Consider the following 27,294-nt stretch of genomic DNA (forward strand, 5'->3'; position numbering starts at 1 on the left):
TAATATCAACAAAGTAGAAACCGCGTGCATTACGATCAGATAATTAGCATTTTTTGTCGCGACAGCAAAAACGAAGAGTTCAACGACACGAGTGTGGTGCGGCTCATTCACCGCTCTTGTAAGATTTTCTGTTTCTCCTCGGCGATGCATGCACTGCCGAGCTCCCGCACGGCTTCCAGCGTGACGTCTTCAGTGAGCGCGCTGGCAATGCCCTCTGCGCACCTACGGCACCGTAGCCAGGATCCCAGCACGCACCGTGGCGGAGATAGACATTGTCACTATTATTACAGAGTCCAGGACAGCAAGCTTCGCAGCTCAGGTTTTACATCATAAGCAAACAGCCATTATTACGATTCATCGTAAAATGATCAATTTGGGAGAACCCAAAAATGAATTATGAACAAGAGATGAATCTAAAATATTTCAGATACAAGGTTTCACGTCATCTCAAGGTTACCCTAAGACACTAAGGCTGAATCTGGGTGAGTACTGGACACGTAATGGCAGTCCGGCTCATGATGGCCGTAAAAGTAAAATCACTATTATAATGAGCCAACAATGTCTGTGTGTAACGCGCGTGACGTCACTCCACGTCGACCAGCCCCCCTCGTTAATAATCATGAACAGGTGGGGTCCTCCACATGGACCCCCCCCCCCTGCTCCCCCGTCATTAATAATCATGAACGGGTGACCTCACTCCGCATGAAGAAGATGGGGTGGAAACGAAAATTTGTTTACGCAAATTCTCTTTCATTTTGACCTTTCTTTGTAAAGCTCGTAAATAAATCAACGCAGCAACTAATATAACGAGCCAAACAAGGCTGTGTGTGTGTGTCCTGCGCGTGACGTCACTCCACGTGCGCCGCCCCCCCCTCCCCGCCCCATAATTAACTAACGCAGAGGGTCGAGCAGTTATGATAAAAAAAATTGCGCAAATTAGCTTTCGATTTTACGTATCTTTATAGAAAGTGAAGGCAATACATAATTCTACGCCGCATCACTGTGCATTTGGTGCCTTTATTTGTTTCTTCGGCATGTCCAACAAAAGGCAAGTCTACTTAACGCTTCCAAATCATGCTACAATAAACATTTCTCTGCTACTTTGCAGACACTGTATTGAATTCCAATTGTTTTCAACCCCAGCGAGGCAAAAGCGGAAGATAAGTACGTATCAGAGTAGTGAATTGCAAGTAATTGAACGTCCGTTAAATACAGTGCTACTGTGACATTACGTCAGGTCTTTGATGACTTAGTTGCGTGCAACAACCACTGCCATTAATGCAGTGCTGCGGTGAAATTCTGTGAGGTGTTTTATGACTTCCTTTTATGCAACATTCACTGCCATTAATACCGTGCTAGAGTGAAATGCAGTGAAGTGTTTGATGACATTCTTTTTCAATATTCCCTGCCATTACATTTAGACAAGATACAATTATACTCTGATCAATTTATTGGTAACTCTTATGCTTCTCTTTGGCCTTTATTATTTGCTAAGTCACTTCAGACAGTATCAACACTCTACTCTCTTCACTCTTCGCTATCAAGCGTCCATCGGTGAAGATAAATTTGTCAGTTAACAGCTTCAGGTTATTTGAAAACAGTGCTCAAGTGAAGTTACGGCTTTTTTCAAATTATACAGCCACAGAGATTGTTCGACTTTTAGCATTATTTGGCCGCTATAAATTTCCACGCGATAAGCCACATTGTTGAGCTATCATTTGTGGCCAGGTCGCTTCTGAAAAAGAGCTATATAATAGCTCCGTGGGGGGGCCTTACCCTGGTAAAATAAAAATACCCCAAAAAAACAGAAGGCATACCCATATGCGAGGCTGAAGTGGCGCATCACCTCCACGGCGAGCTCCCCGCTGAGCTGGGGCACCACGGAGAGCAGCAGCTCCCCCCACACGGACTCCACGACCTGGCACACCACCGCATGATCACGCGTCACTCACTCACGCCACGCACAACCACGACACGGCGCCAACGTGACGGGGCAGATGCGCGTCCCCGTACACGGACCTCGACATAGAAAGTTGAGCCAAATGACAGCGGCAACAACAGCAGCAACCGTAGACAGATGTAATAAAGATGATCGGTACTGCCTTTATATGGCGGTTGCCTTTGTACGACTCTACAAAACTCAAAAGCCCTTTACATCACATCTCATACCGAACATTCGAAGGGCAACACCAGCGACTGCTGTCACTGTTTGGAACATTGGACATTATTCTGCCAGTATTGCCAATTGAGTGATTTGTGGATATTTTTAGAAATTTTGAGAATAAGTACCCCCGACGCCGATACACAATGGCCTGCTTGTTTCGAATGACATCAGGCGATCTGTAACGACCACTGCGAAGCAGACGCCGCACAGTAAATTAACGCACCGGAAGGAATAACCGGGGCGGCCCTGTCAGATTCGAATTGTAAACCTCCGTAACAAGCGTTACCGCTGGGCCATGTTACAACCACAAAGTGGCCATCTTTAGTGCAATGATGTCAACTCAACTATTTATATTTCCCCAGGTAAGGCCCACTTAGCTATATAGCTCTTTTTCAGCTCAATGAAATTACTGATCATGTGGAAATGTATAGCAACCAAATACTCTTAACGCATGTTTCTAAATGTGGATGGAAAAACCCGGAGAACCTGGACAAAAACCTAACTTGGTTACGGGGAGAACATGCAAATTGCAAATACAGAGGTGTCAGGGTTGGGATCGAACCCACGACCTCTTGCATACCAGGCAAGGAAGTTAACATCCCACCACCACGGCACCCCTCTCGCCACTGTGCGCAATATCACTCCTCTGAATGCGCAGCCATGCGTCCGTGTGTTAGTGCCGTGACGTGGCTCAGCGGTAGCAGAGGTTGGTGGTTCGAGCCTGTGGGCGCTCTAGTTGATGCACGGTATTAACCACGGTATTAACCACGGTATTAACCATGGTATTAACCATGGTATTAACCATGGTATTAACCATGGTATTAACCACGGTATTAACCATGGTATTAACCATGGTATTAACCATGGTATTAACCATGGTATTAACCATGGTATTAACCGTGCCGGGTGGAGCGCATTTTCGGAAAGAAAGTAGGGCCATGTGTGCCAGCGTCATGGTCCAAAATTGAGAGAGAAAAAATGGCTTGCAAATTACTTCATTAGGAAACGCATAGCAAGCGTTGCCCCTTGTTGCGAAAACTAAGCAGGAACCTCCTGAAAAAAGTCTTCAGCCTCGGCGAGGCTTTTCATGGGCCATCGAAAATATTAACAATCATAAAAATGTGTTGGAAAGTCAGCTTGGTGAAGGGTTTAGCAGCACGTTTCACCAAAACACGCACATTTTTGTAGGCAACTTGACTAAGACACCAACACCCGTTTCGCCCTGGGGTACCCATCCTGTGAAACCCACCCTAACCCCGGCTGCATGGCGCGTGCGCTTCACCTGCTCGTCAATGAGCGCAGGAGGCCGAGCAGCGGCAGCGACGGGGGCAGCAGGAGCAGCGGCGGGTGGAGGAATGGCGATGGGCGGAGGAGCGGCGGCGGGCGGAAGAGCGGGCGGAGGAGCGGGCGGAAGAGCGGGCGGCAACGGCACGGCCGCGGCAACCCTAGACGGGCCGGCCGCGGCAACCGACGGCCGCTGGGGGGGAGCGAGCGCCGGTATCAGGGCCACGGCGTCCGCCAAAGAGCCTCGGCTCTGGACCAACATGCCACCCTCGCCACCCGGCAACGGAGGAGGCTCCGCTAACTCACGGGGACGCTGAGGCTGCGCACGCGCATGACACGTAAGGGAGGGCGGGAGAAGGAGGGAGGGAGGGAGGGAAAACGATGCATTGTTAGAGCAGTGCCAAAAGGAACGGACAGCCACACCGCCACTACCTCCGGGCACATGGTCAGCGATCCACGCCGATGCTCGGTCAGAGTTAAAACAATCGTAGTCGTCTGCAGCTGAGACAGGAAGCAGAGGTCACGGTGGCTCAGGAGGTGATGGTAAAGTGGGTGAGGAAGTCAACAGCAAAGTTCACGCCAATCTTCTTGGTTCTTTTGGTAAAGTCACGTAGAATGGAAATAAAAAAATAAAAACATAATACAATAATTCTCACGACGTTTCGGCCACAACGCAAGCAGCCGTACTCAGGTGGAGAACAGGTCTGTCGAGAAGACAAGAGTCTGAATGACACACTCCAGGCTTGGAGCGACTATTTAAGCTGGGATGGAGGGGGGAAGGGCGCCTTAGAGTCGCGGCATCTCTTCAGAAAGGTGAGAGATTCGATTAGCTGAGCCTTCTTATCCCGGAGTTTGTTGAAAGATCTTAGAGTTTTGTGGAATCCCACCCCGTAGTGGCGGTTAAATTTCAATGTGAACCTGAGATTTCCCGCACCTCCAATGATCACGGTTAGCTATGTACGGACCACCGATAACACCAGCCGCTGAGACACGGTGCCACTCCACGAGCTCACCTCCGGAGAGAACGCCGGGAGTGAAGTGGCGGCGTCGGGCGCATCTTGCTCGACAGGTGGCGCGTGAGAAGACGCGCGCTCAGGAGGCTCCGAGGACGTGGGAGCGCACGCTTGTGTCAAGACCGCCGGCGCAATCTCCACGGGAGAAACGGCCTTGTGCGAGGAGGCCGCAGCGGTGCCCAGGCTCACCGTCGCCCTCTCCGCTGGTGCCGACTGAACGGTGGCAGGAGTACGTTTTGGGCTACAGGCCGCGGGGGTGTAGGTGAACTCCATATCCTCTACGAGCAGAGCTCCTCTCTCTGTAGGCTTTCCGAACACAGGGGTATCCTTGGGATCTGAAAACAACATTTAAAACACACCACTCTCAGGACAAAAAACATATATGAAGACTGGTAGTGCTAACGTGTATGATGGTAAATACAAAAACAAACCCATACAATGGAATGGATATTGGCCAAATGTCACAATGATGACAAATTACCTGCAAATTACTGCATTGGGATTACACAAAGCAGCAACATCACCGCCAGACTGCACAAATTCGGCAGGACCTGCAGCGACGGCGTCCATGGCACGCTCCTTAAACCTAGATTGAAAACTCCTTTCTTTCCAACTGCTGTTTGTGTTTATTTAGTTTACCTTCCCCGCATCCTCGAATAAGCACAGTTGGCTGGCTACGTACGGTGCGAAAGAAGTTCAACACACGTACATACATACGAGTATGGGTACTCTGTGGGTCTCTATGGCTCTATACGAGTCATTGGATCTCTGTGGGTCTCTATGGGTCTCTTCCTTCCGATATTAGGGAGTTACTGGAACAATGCATTTTATAATCAAAATTGAAAACTCGTGCTTTCTGTGTCTAGTTTGTTGTCCTTCCCCCACACCTACGATTAGCACGGGTGGCTACGTAAGGTGCGAAAGAAGTTCAACATACATACATATAAGTATGGGTCTCTGTGGATCTTTGTTGGTCTCTATGGGTCTCCTCCTCCTGACATTAGGAAGTCACTGGAGCTATGCACTTTTAAATCTGAATTGAATATTAATGATTTAAAGCTTTCGTGACTGCCGGGATTCATATTCTTGGTTCAGGTGTGAAAACCACAGCTAAAACATTTTCTTGCCGTGGTTTTCACACCTGATGATGATTGCTTGTGTTGCAATCGAAACGCCGTGAGAATTTGATTGTTGAATATTTATTATTTCATTATTTCCCTTCTACGTGACTTTACCGAAAGAACCAAGAATATGAAAATCCATGCTTTTAGCACGGTCGGCTGGCGATGCACGTTGCAAAACAAGACAAACGTACGCAGACACACGCGCACCTTCAGCGGAGAGGTCGCCCGCATACTGTCCCTGGAGGTCGAAGCTGCTGCTGGGCACGTGCCGTGGAGCTGCGCCGAGCGGCGCCCCGTTCACCACCTCTCCCAGCAACGTCGTGAGCTTGCCCTCGATGGAGGACGACTTCCTCATCGACAGGGTGCACTCGGGCTCGATGAACGACGAGCGATTCAACTCCACAGTCCTCCACACAGACACGCACACGAGATAAATCAGCATTTCTAGGGGTTGTTGGAAGGCAATGTCGACATGATACAATGTAATCAGTCATTGTGGGGAAAATAAAAAAAAATAAACCTGCAGGATGCCTCCTTCCCATATCAGTCCCACCACTTACAAGAAACAAGTGTTTTTTACGCATTCCATCAGCCACACGGCCTTCTGGGAGTGCATAATTAGAGCACTGTGCAGTTCAAATTTAGACATACGATGCAATTCTTGTTCATATTTACTCTACTCCTACTCTGTGACGTGTTTACATTGTGTGCTTCATTTCCCTTGTCCCAATGCTGCTCTTTTGCCAGGTCTCTCTCTCTCTGTCTCTCGTCATCGTCACAGATGGGGGGGGGGGGGGGGGGCGGCACGAGTCAGTTCTCACCAAAAAAACTGGACGGTCGCAATTATCCACTCCGTTTGTTTCACTCGCAAACACACCGAGGCGGGAACTGCAGCGCCGAGGGGCTCATCGTAGCAAGCAGCTCTCAGCAACCACCGCCATCGTTCATCCACCAATGTTTTAGTGGGGACACGTGCCCGGGGGGGGGGGGGGTGGGGGGGTGGTTCTTACTCATCGTTCACATTGAGGCCATAGTGTGAGAAGAACTCGGCAGCTTCCTTCTCGCTCGTGAAGAGCAGCATGCGCATCATCTGCTGGAGCGGGAAGCTGGCGCTCCGCTGTGGCACCGTGAACGCCACGTTGAGGGCCTTCAGTGCGTCGCGACGGACCTGCACGACCCAATCACACAACACATTCCACATTCACTCGCAATTCGACGACTAAACAAATTATTTGGCGATGCAGCCGGTTCGCCTATAACGTGGAAGTGGCGTTCCTGGAGAACACCGCACGATGGGAAAATCGCGTTAAAATAATGTATATCGGGTAAAGCACGGTCCGCGATAACTCCTGAGATGCATACGCAGGCTGAACAAAGACTGAGGCGCGTCTCGAAGCATCCAGCAGCATCCCACCCTCGCGTGATGCTACACCGAGGCAGCCTCACAAGTGCTTATTCCTACTCCCGTGACGTAGTTCAGGTCGCTCCATCCCATTGTATCTAAATTATATCTGCGTTATAAAATGTTCCCTCGTACATTAATTGTGTTAAATCAAATCCGCGTTTTGAAAACAAGCGGCGTTATAAGAGAACAGACTGAGCTGCGCTGTGGCCTTAAAAATAAAATAATCGGAGACGTTTTGGGTAATGGGCCTTCTTCACAGCACAGAGAAGCCAGAAAGGTAGCAGGAGTGTTTCTGTTACTCGTAACCAGCACAGGAGGAGCGCGTGTCAAGGCTTCTCTCGATACACCAGGACTTGTGTGTGCACGGCGGGGGGTATCGTCCCTCACACGCACTCATTCGCACCTGGGTGAAGTATCTGTGCAGTAGGCAAGCGTTCAGGTAGGAGGCAGACTTCACCAACTTGAAGAACCGAACGAAGTTGTTACTGTTGAGCGCTGCAAACACTTGCACGGCAAACTTCACCGGTGGAGAATTTCTTATTTCCTCTCGAAACTGTTGCACCTCTCTGCCAGAAACACAGTACACACAAACATTTGTTGAGGTACGAGGAAAGAAAAAAGACGTAGAGAAGTGTAGAAGACAATGACTAGATATTTTGGTATGATAGACACATTCTGACGCAGCGCCAACCGCGTCAATAAAATGCCGCTTCGACGATGGTAGCAGCAAGACAGCCGCTGCCACCGTGAGCTGCCACCATCGTGAACTACCACCATCGTGAACTACCACCATCGTGAACTACCATCATCGTGAGCTACCACCATCGTGAACTACCACCATCGTGAACTACCACCATCGTGAACTGCCACCATTGTGAACTACCACCATCGTGAACTACCACCATCGTGAACTACCATCATCGTGAGCTACCACCATCGTGAACTACCACCATCGTGAACTACCACCATCGTGAACTACCATCATCGTGAGCTACCACCATCGTGAACTACCACCATCGTGAACTACCACCATCGTGAACTACCACCCCATCGTGAGCTGCCATCACCGCAGCAGCGGGACAGCCGCTGCATTCCGGCGTGCCGCTCGATACTCACGTGCACAGCTTCGTGCAAATTGTCACTTAAAGGATGACAGCACGGAAGGTACCACAGGAACTGGACAAACAACTACCGTACACACCTGCACGGTAATTAAAACCCTACATTTAACGTGACTGTAGTTGGTGAGATTAAAAAAAAAAAAACATTTGGGAGATAAATAATTAATCTGCTGAATTCATTGAAAAAACAAGGTAAGTAATAATTCATGTACAAATGAAAATATACTCCATATGTGGGCTTTGTATGGCGTGACAATGTTAAAAGGGAGGAAGCTTGGTCTTCGAGCAAATTAAGTTCCTTGTAGCGTCTCCTGGAAAGGATGAAGGTCACATGATTGGTAATGCATGGCCTCTGCATGTGCTTTTAATATGCACCTATTCACGCGTTTGGCTGGGTCTGATATTCACTGTATGAACGCACACTGTGAGAGTCACAGATTGTGAATGTTTGTATGCGTGTATACCTAGTGTGTTTTCTATGTGTGTGCGAGTGTATATTTAGTGGAGAGCGGTGACGCAGTGGGCAGTGCGCTGCGTCACGAACCCAGCAACCCGAGGTCGATTATCCCACTCATGACCAATAAGTGACAAATGTGTGATCCGTTCCTGGTCCTCCCTTATGTTAACTCAGCCTTAAGTGAGCACCTGGTATGGCATGTGTAAATATCACCACTGGGGAAACCAAGGTGGCGGAGAGAGGTCTTGGTCACCCACCACCTCGTGAGCCGTTCCAGCCTTCATAGTTGCTCGCTAAAGGCACTTACAGCCTGTTAAAGGCTACAAATGGGATCTATCTCTTTGTGTATGTTATACGACACGCTTGCTGTGTGTGTGTCAATCGACAGCCGAAGATTTGTCTGGCCGGAGAGAGCACCTGAGGATGTCTCCATGGTTGAGGTTGAGCAGCACACTGTACCCTCGGAACTCTGGCTCTCCGGGACAGTAAATCCCCTTATTGGCCAGGTCCTGGTACATCTCCTTCAGACTCTGCAGACATTTGGTCAGGTTCTCGTTGTTTATCTTGGGCTCAAACGTGGCCATGGGCTGCTGGCAGAGGTGGTGTGCGCAGAGCACGTGGAACCGGGTGCACTTCTCGATCAGGGACACCGAGATGGGTTCACACAGGTGCTGCTGCGTGATATCCTACACACACACACGCACAACACAAAGATCCCCATTATAGCCTTCACACACTGTTAGGGCAAGTGCTATCAGGCGAGCACCTATGAAGGCTGGAGCAGCACACGAGGAGGCGGGTGGCCAGCACCACGCCCGACCACCCTTGGCCTCCCCAGTGGCGATATTTTTACACATCGCACCAGGTTTTCAATTGAGGCTGAGTCAACCTAGGGGAGACCCAGGACCGATTCAGATAATCGTCACTGGTGTTTGCCGTGAGCGGGGTAAATCTGGTGGCTGGGTTAATAGCACAGTCCGCTAACCGTTGCATTACCGCTACAAAACGACAAAGATCCCCCGTATAGCCTAACAGACTGTTGGGGCAAATGCTGTTAGCGAGCACCTATGAAGGCCGGCATGGCCCACGAGGGGGTGGGTGGCCAACAACACGCCCGGCCGCCTTTGTCTCCCCAGTGGTGATGTTTACACGTCACCAGGTACTCAACTGAGGCCGAGTTGACCTAGGGGAGGCCCGTAACCGATTCAGACAATCGTCACTGGTGTTGGCCGTGAGCGGAAATAGATCTCGGGTCACCGGGTTCGTAGCGCATGACGCTAACTGTTACACTACTGCTCCCCACACACACATAAGCACACCCGGGGAATGTGGCTTCAATAACCTTCCTACACTGCTAATGCTTTGTTGTTTATAGTTACGAAAAAGCACGCTGACAGTTGTACACAATCTGTACCCTTTAAGAGTATGGCCCTCACAGACAACAGATAAATAAACGGACAAACAGGACCCTGCGGGGTGGGCTGGTAGGAATAATACTTAGTACCGGTACAGAGATATCGACCGGGTATAGAGGAGTTAAAGAAAAAATTACTGTATTCTAGTGTAACGTTAATTAAAAGTGTTTGTTTTGACAAGAAACGCTGTGAGATTTAAAGACTCGTAGTCTTTCATTTCCAACACCACCCTCAACACCACCCCTCCCACGGACGGGCGGACGGACGGACGGACGGACACATTAATCTATTGGTGGTCTGGTCCACTTCGTTCCTACCAGTATAAATACACCACATACCCAAATGCGAGTCTGCTCATGGGATGCGTAATTATTTTTACACATTCCATGAGCCACACAGCCTTCTGGGGTTGCATATATATATATTTTTTCCAGCAGCATTAGTTCAACACAGGAAAACTCAAGGTCGGTAATGACGAGTGCCTGCTGCTGCGGGCTGTAACTTCAGCAGTGGGAAGACAAAGGTGGCCGGGCGTGGTGCCGGCCACTCAACAACCCCTCCTCGTGCGCTATACCAGCCTTCAGAGGCGCTCACTAACAGCATTTGCCCATAAAAGTCTGTTAAGGCGAAATGGGGGATCTTTGTCTGGAGTTGAGTGGTGCTGTGTGCAGGTGAGTGGTGCTGTGTGGAGGTGAGTGGTGCTGTGTGGAGGTGAGTGGAGGTGAGTGGTGGAGAGTGGAGGTAAGGGTGGAGAGTGGAGGTAAGGGTGGTGAGTGGAGGTGAGTGGTGGCAAGTGTATATATGAATGTGGACATCTCTGATCGAGTCTGCCGCAAGCTCCGCTGCGCGTACCTTGCGGATTCCTCGCGTGCGATTCCACACAAAGTCGTACCACTCGGCCCAGTTATCCTCCCCAACGTGCATCACGCTGCTCACGAGGTACTGCATCGTCATGTCGAGCACGTGCGGCGGCCGCAACTCGTGCGGCAGAGGCTCCTCCTGGTCCGCCGACGAGCGACTGTACTCCTTGATCACCGCCGCGTGGTTCACCTACGGCGGCGGACCGCGAGGGGGGGCGGGGGGGGGACGTGCGCCGCACGTATCGGACGTGAGGTTTCACCGCCGGCACGTGGGGCCGCGGTGAAAAGAGCGCGGTGGCGTCACTTTCGTAGAGCCCCCGCGCCGCAGGTTCAACTCCCGCATGAGGAATCAACTTGGCCCATCACCCCCACAGGGAATGCGAGCTTCCCTTGGTGGGGCCATCAAGAGAGGTCATCGCACGGGAAGGCTGATCCCTGCCATAGGAACGTGGCGTTTCCCACGACGGCTTAGCGTCACCGTTTGACATTTTACTTAAGATTAATCGTAACCGATCGCCATCATCAGCCGTTCCCTATCCGCTGCTGGATGAAGTCCTCTCCTCCAAGCTGTCATCATCCCTCAAGCTCCCGAAATGCCACAAACTATCCAGTCCCTGCGTATGAGCCACTCCAAATTCCTCCATCTCCATACTGGAAGAATCTCAGACATAGTCCCTCCCTTGGCTACCACTCCACTATTAGTACTGACCACTGGCCATCACCCCACCTTCTATCAATGTGTTGTGGCCACATCACCCTTAATCAGCAGTCAATATGATGTCTCCAAATTGCGTTTCTTCTCTTACCCATTAATCCAGGAGCTCAGAGCAGATCTCAATTAAACACGTCGGCTTTCGCGACCAATATTATCCATAAGAGGTTTAATTTGCATCAGATCGCGTAAATATAAATGTGTCGTTAAACCCGCCACCACTCAACACAGCCAATTAGTAAGGTTTCTCACGTAAACAAAACATCGAACTAAGTTACTAGTTCAGCACACCTGTGTGTTGGAGAGTAAACCCACAACATTTACAATTCGAGTACAGTAAAGTTTTGCCGGTAATTAAATAAATTGTTGATACAATTTTTTGTTACAAACTATTTTCATACGCTTTGGTTCTTTCGGTAAAGTCACGTAGATAGAAAAAATAACTAATAAATCACGACGTTTCGATAGCAACACAAGCCATCGTCTTCAGGTGAAAAACAATACAGCAGGCGGACTGCTGAGGAGGAAATGTAGCGAGAGAGCTACTGCAACCAAAGGTTATAGACGTTTGTGGTGGGTACAACCCAAGAAGGGTAAGTGGGCTTTTGCCAAATTCCCTTGATTAATGTACACTCGTGCAATCATTGTGATCAGCCACGGTGAATCCACCGCTGGACGTAGGCCTCCACAAGCCATTTCTGTCTCTCAGGTCCTGCAATGTACATGTATGTGTGTTGAACTTCTTTCGTACCGTACGTAGCCAACCGTGCTAATCCAATGCAAAACCGAGGGCAACTGGCACAATGCTGTCATCGGCCACCACCACAACCGCAGCGGCAGCAGCAGCGGCAGCAGAGACCGCAGAAAAACTGGAGGCTTACCTTGTCAGTGCCAGGGATCACTTCATAAATGCTGAGCTGTTTCCTTATCTCCCTCAAGTACCGCTCCTTCTCAGGACACATGTCCGAACATGTCCCCACGATCGCCTTGGCCTTCTCCAGTTCAGTGCGTCGTGTCCGGGCTTAGCAAAAAAGAAGAAACTCAAGTCACAATCAATTTCAAAAGTAACTCATGTCACTTGAAACAGGTTGACTTTGTTACCTTGTTGCGGTTTTATTCGTGTTTTGAAAACTGGTCTTGCAGTCATTTCGCTTTTTCAGTTTAAGTTACATATAAGTTTTTAATCCGAATGCTAAAGTCCAGAATAGACCAGTGGCAGGCGAGTGATGTAGAAAGGATACGGCAAGAATGGCTGCGCTGGGCGGGGCCGATCGCCGGGATGGGCATCGAAGTGGTCTCAAAGAGTCCGGCGGACAAAAAACCCTTAAACTAAAACTGAACAAAAAAACTATTTTACCAGGTAAGGCGCACTGAGCTATGTAGCTCTTTCTCAGAAGCGAGCTGGCTATGACAAATGAAAGTTCAACGCAGTGGCTTATCACGTGGAAATGTATCGCAGCCAAATACTCATGAACGTACGTCGATTCTAAATGTGGAGGGAAAAACCGGAGGACGCGAACAAAGATCCCCGCAACGACGGGGAGAGACACACGCAAACTCCAAATATACAGCAGGCGTCTGGGTTGGGATCGAACCCACGACTTCCTGTATACCAGGCAAGGTTATTTAACATCTCGCCACCACTTCTGGTACGTGGCATCAGTAACGCATTATTGTGTTTGAGTGGCAGCATCCAAGCCTCGTGGAGCAAAATAAGGAGAAGAAAGTGGGACAGCCAACTCAGCAGATCATTGTGAGAGATGAGCACTCTACCGTCACGCACAAATTCTCACTCTTTAGATTCCAAGTCCGTACCTTGTCGCATTTGCTTGTCTCTCAACTCCAGCAACTGGTACCTCTCCTCGGAATTGCCGGCAGCGGAGCCCTTGAGATGGGCAAGCGGCACGCTGGTGAACTCCTCCTTGGTTGCTCCCCCTCCCCGTGACATCTTCACCGGGAGCTCCACACTCTCAGTGGCGGCGTCTCGTAGCGGCTCCAATCGTTTTGACGGAGACCTGGTGGACAACACCTGCTTTAAAATCATATCATCACACGAACACCGGTGCTTTTGGCATGGCATCGGCATGGGCTATTACCAACCAAACTGTTAAAGTGTCAGAAGTATTCTCAGAAAACCCACACAAGATCATGGCAAGGTAGACATTGTTTTACGTAATTAGTAACACAACTTCAAACTCAAGTTACATTTATACGCCATCATCCTAGTGAGATAAATATTGACCCCGTGTTCCACATCTCTGTCGATGTCTCTCTCCTCTCCATCAGCAAGCCTTCGGGTGGTTAAAATTAATTTACTCTATTGTTAAATCCTTTATATTAAGTTCACTTGCTTGCTTGCGCGCTTACGACCGTGCAAATCTTTTGGTCGTTTTTTAACCCACTTCCCGTGATCCAATCGAGCTGACATTTTGCACACAGACTCGTTGTGCGTGACAATTTATTTTCGTGAAAATTTTTTTCCATAACTTTACACTTTTTAGGAAAAAAAAAATTATATTTAATTACCAATTGCTTAATGGTGGCAGGCAATCATCTGACCCATAGGTGGCAGCCATCTCAAGCCAGAGGACGAGAGGACTCTAGCCGCCACGCATATAAAGGATTTATAGTGAAAAACTTTGTTTTTACGGGTTAATTTTTTTATCCTTTCCCCCACTTTCAATGCACTTTCCATTACACTATGCTAGTTATTAAGTCATTATATAAAGTGGTGATAACACTCGCACACATTTTCTCTGCTAAGTATTGGAAACTGTTGCTGTTGAGTTCATCTAAAATTAGTTACTGTGAAAGGCTGTAATAGCTTTGTCCTCTCTTAGGCTGTGTGTGCCAGTCTGTTTTCCCTTCCTGTGTTGAGTTTGTTGAGGACACAGCTGTCTCTCGGGGCGTGCCATGGGTAGCAAGATGTTAACTATCTTGCCTGGTATATAGGAGGTCGTGGGTTCGATCCCGACCTTGACGCCTGTACTTTTTTGAGTGTGCATGTTCTCCCTGCGGTCGCGTGGATTTTTCTCCGGGTCCTCCGGTTTTTCCCTCCTCATTTAGAAACATGTGTTATACATTTCCACGCGATAAGCCGCTTCGTTGAACTATCATTGTGGCCAGGTCTCTTCTGAAAAATAGCTTTATAGCTCAGTGGGCCTTACCTGGCAACATTTTTTTTTACTCTAGAGATTCTCTGTGGGAACCAAGTCACTGTCATTTCTAAATTCACCACTAGGGCTTCTCCGTTTCCAAGATGGTTCACCAGCGCCACTACTGGACATCTGTGACCTACTGGACACCTGTGAAAAATAGTTTTATAGCTCATTGGATTCCTCCAGCTTAAATACATATGTAGAGGTGTAATGGGTGACATCACGTCACGCTCGCCCTCGGGGAGAGTGGCGTCGCGGAACGTGACGTCAGGCGGGGGCCGTGGGGGACGGTGACGTCATGCCCCAAGGGGGGTATTTAAAGGGGGACCCGGGATGTAACCGGGGTTCGTCGGGATTAGGAGTGGGGACTCGGGTAGTTGATCCTCACACGAGGCTAGGGGAGGCTACTCCGCCCGACCGGCCGAGGTTAGGGCTAGTCCCAGGCCGGGACAGGGAGGAGAGCCGAGTTAATCGAGGTGTAGGGATCCCAGTTCCCTGTCCCCTGGGGAGTTATCGGCTAGGGGGCTTTTGGTTCGGCGTAAGCCCTTAATAAACGTGGCATGAGCCCCTAACAGCAACCTGCCTCGGAATCGTGAATTGCGCTACAACACATATTCTGATGAAACCGAATAGGGCGCTTGTATCTCTCATTCACCCACTCAAATGCCAAACGTACCAATGTCACAGATGTAATGTTAATTCTGATGTTGCCTTGGTAAAGAACGAATATCGACCGATAAATCGGTGCATTCGTTACGCTGGTCAGACGCAAGTGTAAAGAACGGACCACGACAAAGGTTTTGTGCTTAGCGTAAGCCCCGCGCACGCGTCTGGAACGTGCGACGGCCACACACTTTGTTCCACACCTGGTCTTGGCGGATTCCCGCGTGGCGAGGTGTGTGGATGGCGCAACGCCGCTCGCCTCTTCCGCTCTGCAGGAGGCCTCCTCTGCTTGGAAAACTGTTGCGGATACTTGCCTGAAGCCTGCTTCGATGTCTTCAGTTGGCTCCACGGGCGACTTGGAGATAGAGCCTGGAGAGCGCAAACGACGTTTGGCATTGAGTCAACAACATGCGTACTTGCTGCTTTCGCTTAGTCTTACCCATAGTGCTCCATAGGAACGTGTGATGAGTTGGTGTTGTTGCATTATGTGCGTTGAACGGGGTGGTCATATTTTTTACGAAGTGCTCTTGCCTATGACACCTGGCAATTCAGCGTTCGTTTATAAGGTCGGACTGCTGATGAGACTCACAAAGTCAAAATCGTTCAGAAGTTTAATTGCTTAAACAAATTCTGCTTGATAACATGTCCGCAAAACGAATAGACCCATGGACTAAACAATCACTTACGTGATGACACAGAATGAAATTTCACTTGCTTTTACCCACAATGCACGATGAGTGTGTGTGTGTAGAATAAAAACTGTGATTGACAAGGACAAGATAGTATATGGCCAAAGTAAAAGGACCGGTGGTGGTGAAGACAGAGGAGAGACAAAGCCACGGCACATGGCGGGGGGGGGTGCCAATGCGGCAGCACAAGACACGTGGCCACCATCCAGCATCCATCCAGCAGTGGACTGTTCCTAAATTGTTAAATAATTAACTACACTGAACGACTGATCAACTTATAGTACTAATATTAATTTACAATTTCTAAATTGTGATGCGCTCCACGGTATTTTCTCGCTTTCAAAGGAACTCGGAGGAGCGAAGAACTTCAGATGAGCGTAAAGGCAGGCATACTGCGAGCCGGTGCCAACAATTGCCCAAGCTCTGTGATCCTATACACAGGTATCAATCGAATTCCGAACGTTCAGTTTACGAAATTTCCCACCTTATTCCACTACCGAATGAAGTTCCCCCGACACTCCGGACATTGTGGAATTTTACCCAAATACATCTTCACCATGCCAATCAGTGCGGGACCAGTTCTGATATTGCTCGCTACCGTTGTTAGCCGTGGCCAGGAATCGAACTCTGGTGGCCAGGTTCATCGTATAATACGGTCACCACTGAACCACCGCTCCTCCGCGAATATAACCGAACAATGAGATAGTTCATAATCAACGATTTTTGGGTTTAGATCGCGTTTATTTATAAATGTGTCGTAACCCTCCACCACCCGACACGGCCAATCAGTAAAAATGTGTCACGTTGACAAAGACAAATAGTTCACTGCTATTTGTCTTTGAGATAGTTATTCAGAATACTTAAGCGGTGAGAAAGTCAATAACCTCGATGCATCGTCAAAGGTGGGTGTACCTGATCGTCGGCGATACCAATAGAGAGACACTTCCTTTCCTCCAACTTTCCAACCTTTCCGGAGAGCAGCGCTGGCCATGGCCTGTGTAGCACAGCCAGAACAATCCACGTCACATCAAATGGCACTTGGTTAAACAACGGAGCGAACATATTTTGATCACAATTATCTCAGGCAACATCACCACAATCAGTGTATGACGGTGTATGAGCTATACATTAACATGAACCGTCTGCTCCACAGTGGATATCAAAGAGTAGGGCATTGCGTGCCTGGAGTCAGGAACCAAATTTTCCTAATTACTTGTAAATGACCCAACTCGATAATACTCAACTGTGAAGTCATAAGCCGGACCCTCCCTGAAAAAAGAGAGAGAATCTTGAGCCTCCATGAGGCTCCTGCAGTAAGCGAGCCGAGTAATAACAATGGTAGGCAGCAGTAGTTGTGAGAACAGTGGCGCTCACGTGATCTTCAAAGTGCACGATGGCCTGTTGCTTCTGCGGGTGGCAGGTGATGCGACGCACTTTGCCGAACCACGCCCGCACGGCGTCTCGCGTGTTCCGCTCGGGGGGAACGTGCTTGCACACAATGGAGCACAGTTGCGAGGACGATGGTGATGGCGAGGCCACAGTTCAATGGAGGACTCTCAGAACTAACTTTCTTGATAAGCAGATTTTTCACAGACCCTGCCAAACACGAAAAGAAAAACAAATTGACACTTTTACCACTTTAAATTACAAAGCACAGATATGCAACGTAATCCATAATTATGATTTAAAAAATGTTCCACGAAACCCGTTAATATGAACTATTCACCAAAACTCGGAACTCTCCACATTTTAAGCGTTTGCATTATTGAGTCAATTCACTGCTGCACCAACCATTCCACTCCAGCTCAGAAACAGTGCACCGAGCCAGACGCGATGGCACAACAGGCAGCACGCTTGAATGGAACAGGGTTGTTATTACGAGGTGTTGAAATTATAAATAGCAGCAAAAACACATCACCAACCAATCAATCAATGACTCATAAACCCTCTTTTGCAAATGACCAGACTTGAGAAATACAATGTGACATTGTCAACTTCTTTTCTCATCCCATGATATCACCTGACGTCGGAAAATGTAGTTCGACTTGATCAACGGTGATTGCCCTATGGAAATACTCGTCCTGTCATAGCAATGAGGAATTTCCACCACCGGCCCAGGCTGCACACAGGGGACAAGCACCACCTCAGTGCTTATGTGAGCAGAAACTCACTTTGAACATTGGGTTCATCCTCAAACCAGCAAACAGCCAGAGGGAGACCACGGTTAAGCAGGAACTCAAACTCAAAAGCAGGGCGAATTAATAAGGCAGGGGCCGCTTGCTACATGCAAGCATCTCTGATAGAGCTTGCCAGGATACAGGGAATAATAATGGCTCAGATTTGTACTCAAATTTGAAATGTTGTGGATTTACTCTCCAAAAATACTCGTGTGTGCTGTACTAGTAACGAATCGGCATGTTCTGTTTACGTGACAAACCTTACTAATTGGTTGTGTCGGGTGGTGGCGGGTTTAACGACACATTTATATGTACGCGATCTATCCCAAAAAAACGTATATTATGGATATCAATGACTTCTCTCGAAATTCAATAAAATGTAGAACTATGATGAAAGCGAATTATAATAATTACAGAGTAATCCAATCAGACAACACGATTGGTTATTAAATCTTAAGTTACAGGTGTAGTGAGTTCAACCGAGTTTCAGACGTACTCTTGGATGCAATCACATTTATTTAACACCAACACACGGGGCAACTGCCCCTTAACAAAATAACAACCTATGGTTGTTATATATCTGCCTGCCCGCCGTACCTTCCTTCATTATTGACAACTTGCAGCTCAGCACACGGCAGATGCCTGTGCAGCGCGACTCACGACCTCCTTTTGATACAAAGATCCAGGATGGTCATATCTATGTGCCGCTTCTCGGTGTCAGCACCAACAGTCTGGAATGCAATCCCTCTGCACATTCGCAGCATCACCTCAATCGCCTCCTTCAAGAGAGACTTAAAAACTCACCTCTATAGCCACGCTTTCGAGCGACTCTGAGCTTGGCTCCGTGCCTCTGAGTTGCGGCCGTTACGTCCGCAAATTTGCGCGCGTTATAAATTGAATTATTATTATTACCACCAGGCTAACTACACTAATTACAACGTGTTGGAGACTTGTAGAACGTAGTACGTAGTACGAAAGTTTCTTCAGGATGAACAACAGCGCCGGTCCCTCTGGGGACCCGGCTTATATCCTCTGCGGCGTGGCTGGCTCCACCCTTGGCCACGACCACCTTCCAGAATCCTCGAGCAGGATCTGGACCCCGACCACGTGACCACCCCGAGCCCCCACTTGGGGCCCCTTTGTAGACTTAACCGGTCAGGTGTCCTCAGGGGTCAACCAGAGTGCCATGACCTTTAGTAACCCCATTCTTACGGCCAGCACTCCGACACCCTATCCTGTAGGGCTGGCACTACACGCCAATGCCATCCAGCGCTATCAATCAGCACTGACCTAGCCTCTCTCGGGCCGGCACTACACAGTGACAGCCCGCGATGTCACTACACAGGGATGCAGAGATTTAGACAAGGTGGGGAAGATACAGGGCAGAAGAGAGCAGGAAGATGAGAGTTGTACAAGAGATGTAAGGATGTGAGGGAGAGACACGGGGAGATGAGACGACATGGGAAAAGGGGGCAAGAGATACGGATATAAGAGACAGGCGAGCAACACAGGAGAGACGAGGCAATGTGGGGGAGACCGCTGCTCTCATCTCACCTCTTCGCGTTCTCCGATGTGAAGCCTCCATCCTCGTCTTTTTTGACTCCTCTGCGACGTCATGACGAGGCGAAACGGAGTCCTTTTTTATTTTCTCTGCCTGGAATTTTCTTGCTCCGCTTACATTAGCCGCAGAGTCTTCAACGTCCTTCGCAGCGCTCCCCACTTGTTGCTTTGTCAATACGACCGCGAGGCTTGAGTCCTTTGTGTTGCCTTTTTTCCCTGGTTTTGGTTCCCTGCTTCTCATCCTCGTCAACTCCCGCTCTGCGTGGCGATGCGCCAACGGTTTGTCTTCGTCCACCCTCAATTTCTCGTAACCCTGATGCTTTCTTGCACCCCTCTTTGTCCCGGGTACCTCAGCGTGCTCCCGCGAGGTGGAGGGTTCAGCTTTATCTGCACGACTCTTGTCTCTGTCGTCATAATCAAGCGGTCTCTTCGACGGCCTTTCTCTCTTGTTGCCCTGGCAAGCGTCCTGCAAAGCACGGCTAAAGAGGTTCCCCCCCCTCTGAGCCATGCGCCCCGTCCTCTTCAGCGGAGGTTTGTCGCTCTTCTCCTTACCCTGGGGAGATCGCTTCCTCTCCTCGAACCTCCTGTCTTTAGACGCGCCAAACAACGTTCCGGACGCAGATCCGCTCTCGCGGTCACTCTTCGGGAATGGTTCAGCGCTGTACTGTTCGGTTTTGGACAAATTCTGTTCCGCGAAACGTTCTTTGTTTGACGGGAGTCCGGTACCTTTCTCCTCCTCCTTCCTTGCACCAAATAATAAGCTGTTGGAATCAGGATGGTTAAATGTGAAACCTGTAGCTCCACCACTGCTGGCGTTTGATGTATTTGGATTTGTAAATCTAAACGTAGCGGTGTCAGGCGCCGCATCTGCAATTTTCCTCTCAGAAGCTTCTGATACGTGGTGCGATTTGTGTTCATCTGGTTTGCTAAAACTGAAAGGCATTGCTCCTAATCCTCTGGAGGCAACCAGAGGCTGCCTGGAACCGGTTTCCTGGTTCACGGACACTTCAATACCGAAGCGTGCAGACGAGCCAAAACCCTCTGGGGCAATGTCAAAAGGTTTGGCCATGTTAGTTGACCTCGCGAATCCAGAACCGGTGGGCGGATGGTCAGATCCTTTGTTCGGAGACGGCTGTTCGTTGTTCACCACGAAACGTTGCAAGGTGATGTTGGGGATCGTTTTTTTACTCTCATCAAAAGGCTGGCCGAAATTTAATTTGCCCGTTTGTTGATAGCTCACACCTCCGGACTGACCAACTCTGGTGGATGGAAGTTGTGAAGCAGTGTCAACCGAGGACTGAAAAAATGTATTTCGGGACGGGCTGGAAAATGTTGAGCTACTAGCATTACCGATTCCAGCTTGTCGAGAGCTTATTTGCACCTAACAGACTATTAGAGCTCATCCTTAAAGGACTAAAGCCTTGACTCGGTGGTGCATTAAACAATGAACCACCGAGCCTTGCCTGGCTTGAGGGCTGGCCGAAGAATGCACTCTGACCCGCGTTCATGCCATCTCCTCCTAAACGTCCATTAAGCCCAGAGCCAACAGACTTGTCTCGTGGCGACGCTGGATCCCGAGGTCTGACCAAAAGCCGGGGGGGCTCTTGTTTGACCAAAGGACGGGACTGCCGGCTGAAAGAAGGAGACTCCAGTATTGCTCTGACCAAAGATCGCGTTGGAAGGCTGCTGAAACGCGCTGCTCTGCTGAGAAAAATTATTACTCGACTGGCTAAAGGCTGGTGGCTGCTGAACGAACGTTGACGGATGTGAGGCGGTTCCATGATTGGAGAGGGCGTTGAATGGTAAGGAACTTCTTTGGCCAAAAGACTCGAAGCTTGGCTGACTTGTCAGGGGCGGTGGAGGAGGCTGGCTTGACGAGTTGGCAATGCCAAATGAAAAGCCAGTGAAGCCGGGGTTCTGCATGATCGCCCAGGCAAGCGAGAAGGGGTGACTTTTCACCCTGCTCGTGGAACTGTATTTTTTTTTTACAAAGATCTGCAACGTAAAAAAGAACACGGCAGGTGAGCGGTACATATCAGCGAGTAACAATGTCACGAAATACATATCACAAAGTTACATGTCACTAACTTGCATGTCACCGACTTGCATGTCACCGGCTCAACACCTACAACAACACTTCACCTTCTGCTTACTCTCTCGCTGTCCCCATTGGAATTCCCTCCAATCATCGCCTTGACTAATCTCTTTCACACCACAACCTCATCATCATAAATAACCTTACTCTCAGCTCCAGAAGAACCGTCTTCACGCTCGCCGATTACAACTCTGTCCGTGCCAATTGTCGCCATCGGCGAGGGCCTTTCACCAGTGACTTGTGTTCAAATGAAACTATGTAAAGATGTAATTTCTGCAGCATAATCCTGCAAGGGTGTGTAACAATCACGTGTAGTAGTCGTAGTGTCTTGCACGTGAGTTCACGACCCCTCGGTGTTGTGTGTACGCGCTCTCGGACGCGCCCCATTCATTGGCCGTCACTCCGTTATTACTCGACCCACGGCAACTTTTCAAAGAAGAATAAGAGAGAGAGAGACATTGTTTTAGGGTTTTTTTTGTGTCTTTGACCCAAATAGTTGGGGGGGCTGCATTACACGCACAGCAACTTGTACACAGCAGCAGCAGCAGCGTGTATACAGCAGATAACAACAACACATTGTGATAGGTAAACAAGTGACGGAATAAACTGCGTCTATTTAGTTTATTTACCCTCCTTAGTCTTTCATCAACAACACAGTTTGACTGCTGTACATTGTTTTGGTCACCAACACATTCCATAGCGACCCCCATTCCCTGCCACATTTAATCAATAATCCGTGTCTCTGTGGTCCCCGTGTCTCTCTGTCTCCGTGTCTCTCCCCGTGTCTCTCTCCGTGTCTCTCTCCGTGTCTCTGTTGTCTCCATGTCCCCGTGTCTTTCTCCGTATCTCTGTTGTCCCCGTGTCTCTCTCCGTGTCTCTATGTGTCTCTCCCCGTGTCTCTCTCTGTCTCTCTCTGTCTCTCTCTTCATGTCTCTGTTGTCCCCGTGTCTCTCTCTGTCTCTCCCCGTGCCTCTCTCCCCGTGTCTCTCCCCGTCTCTTTCTCCGTGTCTCTGTTGTCCCCGTCTCTCCCCGTGCCTATCTCCCCGTGTCTCTGTTGTCCCCGTGTCTCTCCCTGTCTCTCTCTCCGTATCTCTGTTGTCCCCGTCTCTGTTGTCCCCGTGTCTCTGTTGTCCCCGTGTCTCTGTTGTCCCCGTGTCTCTGTTGTCCCCGTGTCTCTCCCCGTGTCTCTCTCCCCGTGTCTCTGTTGTCCCCGTGTCTCTCCCCGTGTCTCTCTCCCCGTGTCTCTGTTGTCCCCGTGTCTCTCCCCGTGTCTCTCCCCGTGCCTCTCTCCCCGTGTCTCTCTCCCCGTGTCTCTGTTGTCTCCGTGTCTCTACCCGAGTTGTCTCCTCGCCGCCATCTTCTCTCTAAGCTCCGCGTGACGTCATCAGGGCGCGCGCCGCGAATACGTCACGGATTCAGCACGGGGGGTGGGGGGGGGTCGCGATGAGTATCGCGATATCACGAATATCGCGATATCACGAAATTACGAATATCGCGATATCACGAATATCGTTGTATGAAGAGTATCGCGATAAATCGTGACTTTTATCGCGATATGACGAATATCGCCACGCATCGTGACGTAACGCGACATGACGGCGATCCCGAAATTCCCTCGAAGAGCAAACGAAACGACAACTGAACCACAGCGAGATATCAACCCAGATTTGAAGCTTTCGTGACTGCAATGATTCATCTTCTTGGTTCTTTCGGTAAAGTCACGTAGAAGGGAAGTAATACAATAATAAACATAATAAACGTCGTGAGAATTATTTTATTATGTTTTATTTTTATTATTGTATTACTTCCCTTCTACGTGACTTTACCGAAAGAACCAAGAAAACGCACTCACTGTGTGTACTTGAATTGTAAATGTCGTGGGTTTTACTCTCCAGCAGAGCCGTGTTGCTGCCCTCGTAACGAAATTGACACGTTACGTTAACGTCCGCAAGCCTTACTAAGTTGGCTGTTAAATTTCGATTTGAAGCTTTCGTGACTTGCAGGGATTCATCTTCTTGGTTCTTTCGGTAAAGTCACGTAGAAGGGAAATAATAAAATAATAAAAATTAAACATAATTAAATAAGACAGACCTGTTCTCCACCTGAGGACGGCTACTTGCGTTGTGGCCGAAACGCCGTGAGAATTATTTTATTGATATGCACATTCTTTTGTTAAGGCGCTCTTCTTCCACCTCCAACCCAGCTTATATATAAGCTCCAAGCTTGGTAGTGTCTCATTCTTCACCTGAAGACGGCTGCTTGCGTTGTAGCCGAAACGTCGTGAGAATTATTTTATTGTGTTTTATTTTTATTATTTTATTACTTCCCTTCTACGTGACTTTACCGAAAGAACCAAGAAGATGAATCCCTGCAGTCACGAAAGCTTTAAATCGAAAATTATTTCATCATGTTTTATTATTTCAATTCTACGTCACTTTACCGAAAGAACCAAGAAGAAGTTGGCGGTTGTCGGGTGGTGGCGGGTTTAACGACACAACATTTGCATATTTAGGCGATTCAAAGCCAAAAATCCTCGATTACGGACACCGGCTGTGTGGCTTGTGGTGCCACGGCCGTGGAGAAACTCCGCAAGCAGCGCGATTCCCAATGAAAATCACGCCACAGCCAGTCACATCGCAAATCTAGTGCGAACACAGTTTGTCATTGCACAACACATTCAAAATAAGTATAACCAGTAAAAATAAAGTTTTTCACTATAAATCCTTTATATGCGTGGCGGCTAGAGTCCTCTCGTCCTCTGGCTTGAGATGGCTGCCACCAATGGGTCAGATGATTGCATTGCACCATTAAGCAATTGGTAATAAAATATATTTGTCTTAAAAAGTGTAAAATTTAGGAAACATTTTTTCACGAACATTAATTGTCACGCACAACGAGTCTGTGTGCAAAATGTCAGCTCGATTGGATCACGGGAAGTGGGTTAAAAAACGACCGAAAGATTTGCACGGTCCTAAGCAAGCAAGCGAACTTAATATAAAGGATTTAAAAAAACATAAATAATTGCCCACAGCCCGAATTTTAGCCGGTGTGTTTACAAATGCCTGGGCCGAATTTTAGTCCCGGTTTGTCGTCAGTGCGTCCAAGTCAAATCCACGGCAGCCAAGCCTCTCTCGCCGTGGTCGGATTGAGCCGCATTTGGGCGAGATCGTCCTTATCTTACCTTTGAAATTGTCATCCTGTACCGACACAGCGAGATGTACAATGCAGATAAAACAAGACACAAGTAACGCAAATGTATTTTAGAAAATAGCTAAATATATTTTATTTATTTGAAAAACAAAGACGCATGTGTTGTTTTGTAATATTAATTGCAAATACCTGAATTTGAAACATCAAAGACTGTGAACAAACTAAGTCAAGAACAAACGTGTTTATTTACAAATACAGACATAAATTACATTTAATATTATTCCCGTGAATAAATACTCAAGTCAAATACAAATAAATCCAAAGTTGCTTCAACATGACATCACATAAAGGTGAAGAACAGTTGTGGCAATGACGCTGTACTAAAACTAAAATTTTATTTTATTTTATTTCATCAGGTAAGGCCCCATGAGCTCTATGTCAGAAGCGACCTGGCCACAAATGATAGCTCAAATAAATGTCTGATAACGTGGAAATGTATAGCATCCAAATACTCTAAACGCATGTTGAGTCTAAATGTGAAAGTAAAAATCGGAGAACACAGAGAAAAATCCACGCGACCACGGGGAGAAAATGCACACTCCAAATATACAGGCGTTAGGGTCGGGATCGAACTCACAAACCTGCACAGCTGGCGAGGCAGTTAACATCTCGCCACCGTACTGCTTTCATTTGGAGTCTGTGTGGAGTTCTCCTCCTGTTCTGTAAGGGTTTCCTCTTTCAATGTAACTGGTATTGCCCAAAATATTCCAACACTGAAACATCACCTGCAAATTACTCGGTTGGAATTACACGCAGAAACATTGCCTCCTACTGAAAAAAAGTATCCCAGGAACTACTGACAAAAAGGATACCAGGCAAAAAAAAAGTCTCGAGACTTAAACAATAAACTATTTTATACTATGATCACGTGAAATTTAGGGCAGCCAAATACTGTAAAAGCGTGGCGTTGATTCTAAATGTGGAGGGAAAAACCGGAAAAGCCCAGAGAAAAATCCACGTGACCACGGGGATAGAGACATTCAAACTCGAAATATATAGCAGGGGTTAGGGTCGGGATAGAACCTACGACCTCCTGTATAGCGGGCGAGGTAGTTAACATCTCGCCACCGTACTGGTCTAATTTGGAGTCTTCACAGTCTCGTCGTGCTGCGTGTGGGGTGGTCGTAGCGCCGGGGTGAGAGAGGCTCTCATCGTTCCGTGGCCACGTGCTCGGTGGCGGTGCGGTGCCCTCGTGCGGTCGACGAGCCGTGAAGTCCACCGCTCCACGTGAATCGTAAGGCCTCGTCGACCCCGTTATACGACCAACTATCTACGGAAATCGGAAACCTGACACAAAACCCACCCGAATCTTTACGTTATTTTGTTCCATGAGATGTGCTTATCTATATATATATAAAAGGGAAATTTGTGAATGTGTCTGTTCAAAATGTTTAGCATACTTCCTGACATGCAACAAACTGGAAATTTGGCATGTGGGTAGCTTCCAGACTGTACACAATGCAAAACGTATAACAATAGACTTTTGTATTTTGGGGGGGGGCGCAATAATGGATATTTTGCACGGCAAGTGAGCGGTGACGTCACATCTGTGTTGTCACCCACATGCGGCAGCGTCACGCAGTGTGCCTGCTGACGTCACGCATCCTCCCCCCCCACCCTCCGCACAGGCCGTGTATTAATCCAAGTGACAAGAATCCAAGTCTCGGGCGAAGCCGGGTAGTAAAACTAGTTTAAATATATGTCGGTCGGTGGAGGGTTACGACACATATATAAATAATGCGATCTGACCCAAAAACATATATTATGAATAATATTGGTCGCGAAAGCCTACGTGTTAAAATGTAAGTTTATACAAGTAATTTAAGTCAAGATTTATCGTAATCTAAGTTTATATAAAATAGCTCAACTTCGGATGAAAATATCACAAGTTATGGACAGTTGCACAATGTTTCGCAGATAACTGTGCAAAATGTGCCGCGTTCAGCCGTGCGCACTCGCGCCCCAACCTCTTGCCGAGGGCGGCTGCCTGCTCCCTGCTCGCTGCTCCCTGCTCGCTGCTGCTGGTGCAGCTCTCTCTCTCGCTGCACCTCGCTCTGCAGCTGCGTCTCCCTGGCCTGCGACGCTCCCAGCTGTTCGGCAAGACGCCATACCTGCTCGTCCTGCGAAGACGACGACATCCGCGCGTAAATATCCCGCGCGCACGTCAATGCAGATCCAGTCACACAT

General features: G+C 48.5%; 3 protein-coding genes across 4 annotated transcripts in view; 1 reads left to right on the plus strand and 2 right to left on the minus strand.

The window, feature by feature from the left end:
• The window catches only part of LOC133349193 (zinc transporter ZIP4-like), a 135,878-nt gene extending 121,735 nt beyond the window's left edge, over positions 1-14,143 (plus strand). Inside the window, exon 13 of the transcript XR_009755904.1 lies at positions 14,121-14,143. The gene's annotated coding sequence lies outside the window, so the exon portion shown is untranslated. The remainder of the gene's footprint in view (positions 1-14,120) is intronic.
• MCM3AP (minichromosome maintenance complex component 3 associated protein) overlaps positions 1-23,289 on the minus strand; it is a 44,546-nt gene extending 21,257 nt beyond the window's left edge. The window contains 19 exon segments of the mRNA XM_061562465.1: positions 112-222; positions 1,818-1,918; positions 3,447-3,767; positions 4,462-4,796; positions 5,793-5,992; positions 6,596-6,753; positions 7,394-7,556; positions 8,986-9,254; positions 10,836-11,033; positions 12,437-12,576; positions 13,371-13,570; positions 15,580-15,745; positions 16,978-17,059; positions 17,440-17,604; positions 17,606-17,661; positions 19,797-21,174; positions 21,176-21,352; positions 21,354-21,797; positions 23,232-23,289. Coding sequence (XP_061418449.1) covers positions 112-222; positions 1,818-1,918; positions 3,447-3,767; positions 4,462-4,796; positions 5,793-5,992; positions 6,596-6,753; positions 7,394-7,556; positions 8,986-9,254; positions 10,836-11,033; positions 12,437-12,576; positions 13,371-13,570; positions 15,580-15,745; positions 16,978-17,059; positions 17,440-17,604; positions 17,606-17,661; positions 19,797-21,174; positions 21,176-21,352; positions 21,354-21,725 — 4,592 coding nt within the window. The 5' untranslated portion in view covers positions 21,726-21,797; positions 23,232-23,289.
• Positions 23,290-25,153: 1,864 nt separating this feature from the next.
• LOC133349184 (coiled-coil domain-containing protein 18-like) overlaps positions 25,154-27,294 on the minus strand; it is a 35,392-nt gene continuing 33,251 nt past the window's right edge. The window contains exons 26-27 of one of the 2 annotated variants that reach the window (XM_061562459.1): positions 27,075-27,227; positions 25,154-26,394 (exon numbers count right to left, since the gene is read on the minus strand). In XM_061562459.1, the coding sequence (XP_061418443.1) occupies positions 26,374-26,394; positions 27,075-27,227 (174 nt within the window). In that variant the 3' untranslated portion in view covers positions 25,154-26,373. The other variant, XM_061562458.1, reaches the window with a different exon arrangement.

This window comes from Lethenteron reissneri, chromosome 29 (genome assembly GCF_015708825.2).
Source record: "Lethenteron reissneri isolate LAM-NWPU_2019-01 chromosome 29, ASM1570882v1, whole genome shotgun sequence".
NCBI lineage: Eukaryota > Metazoa > Chordata > Hyperoartia > Petromyzontiformes > Petromyzontidae > Lethenteron > Lethenteron reissneri.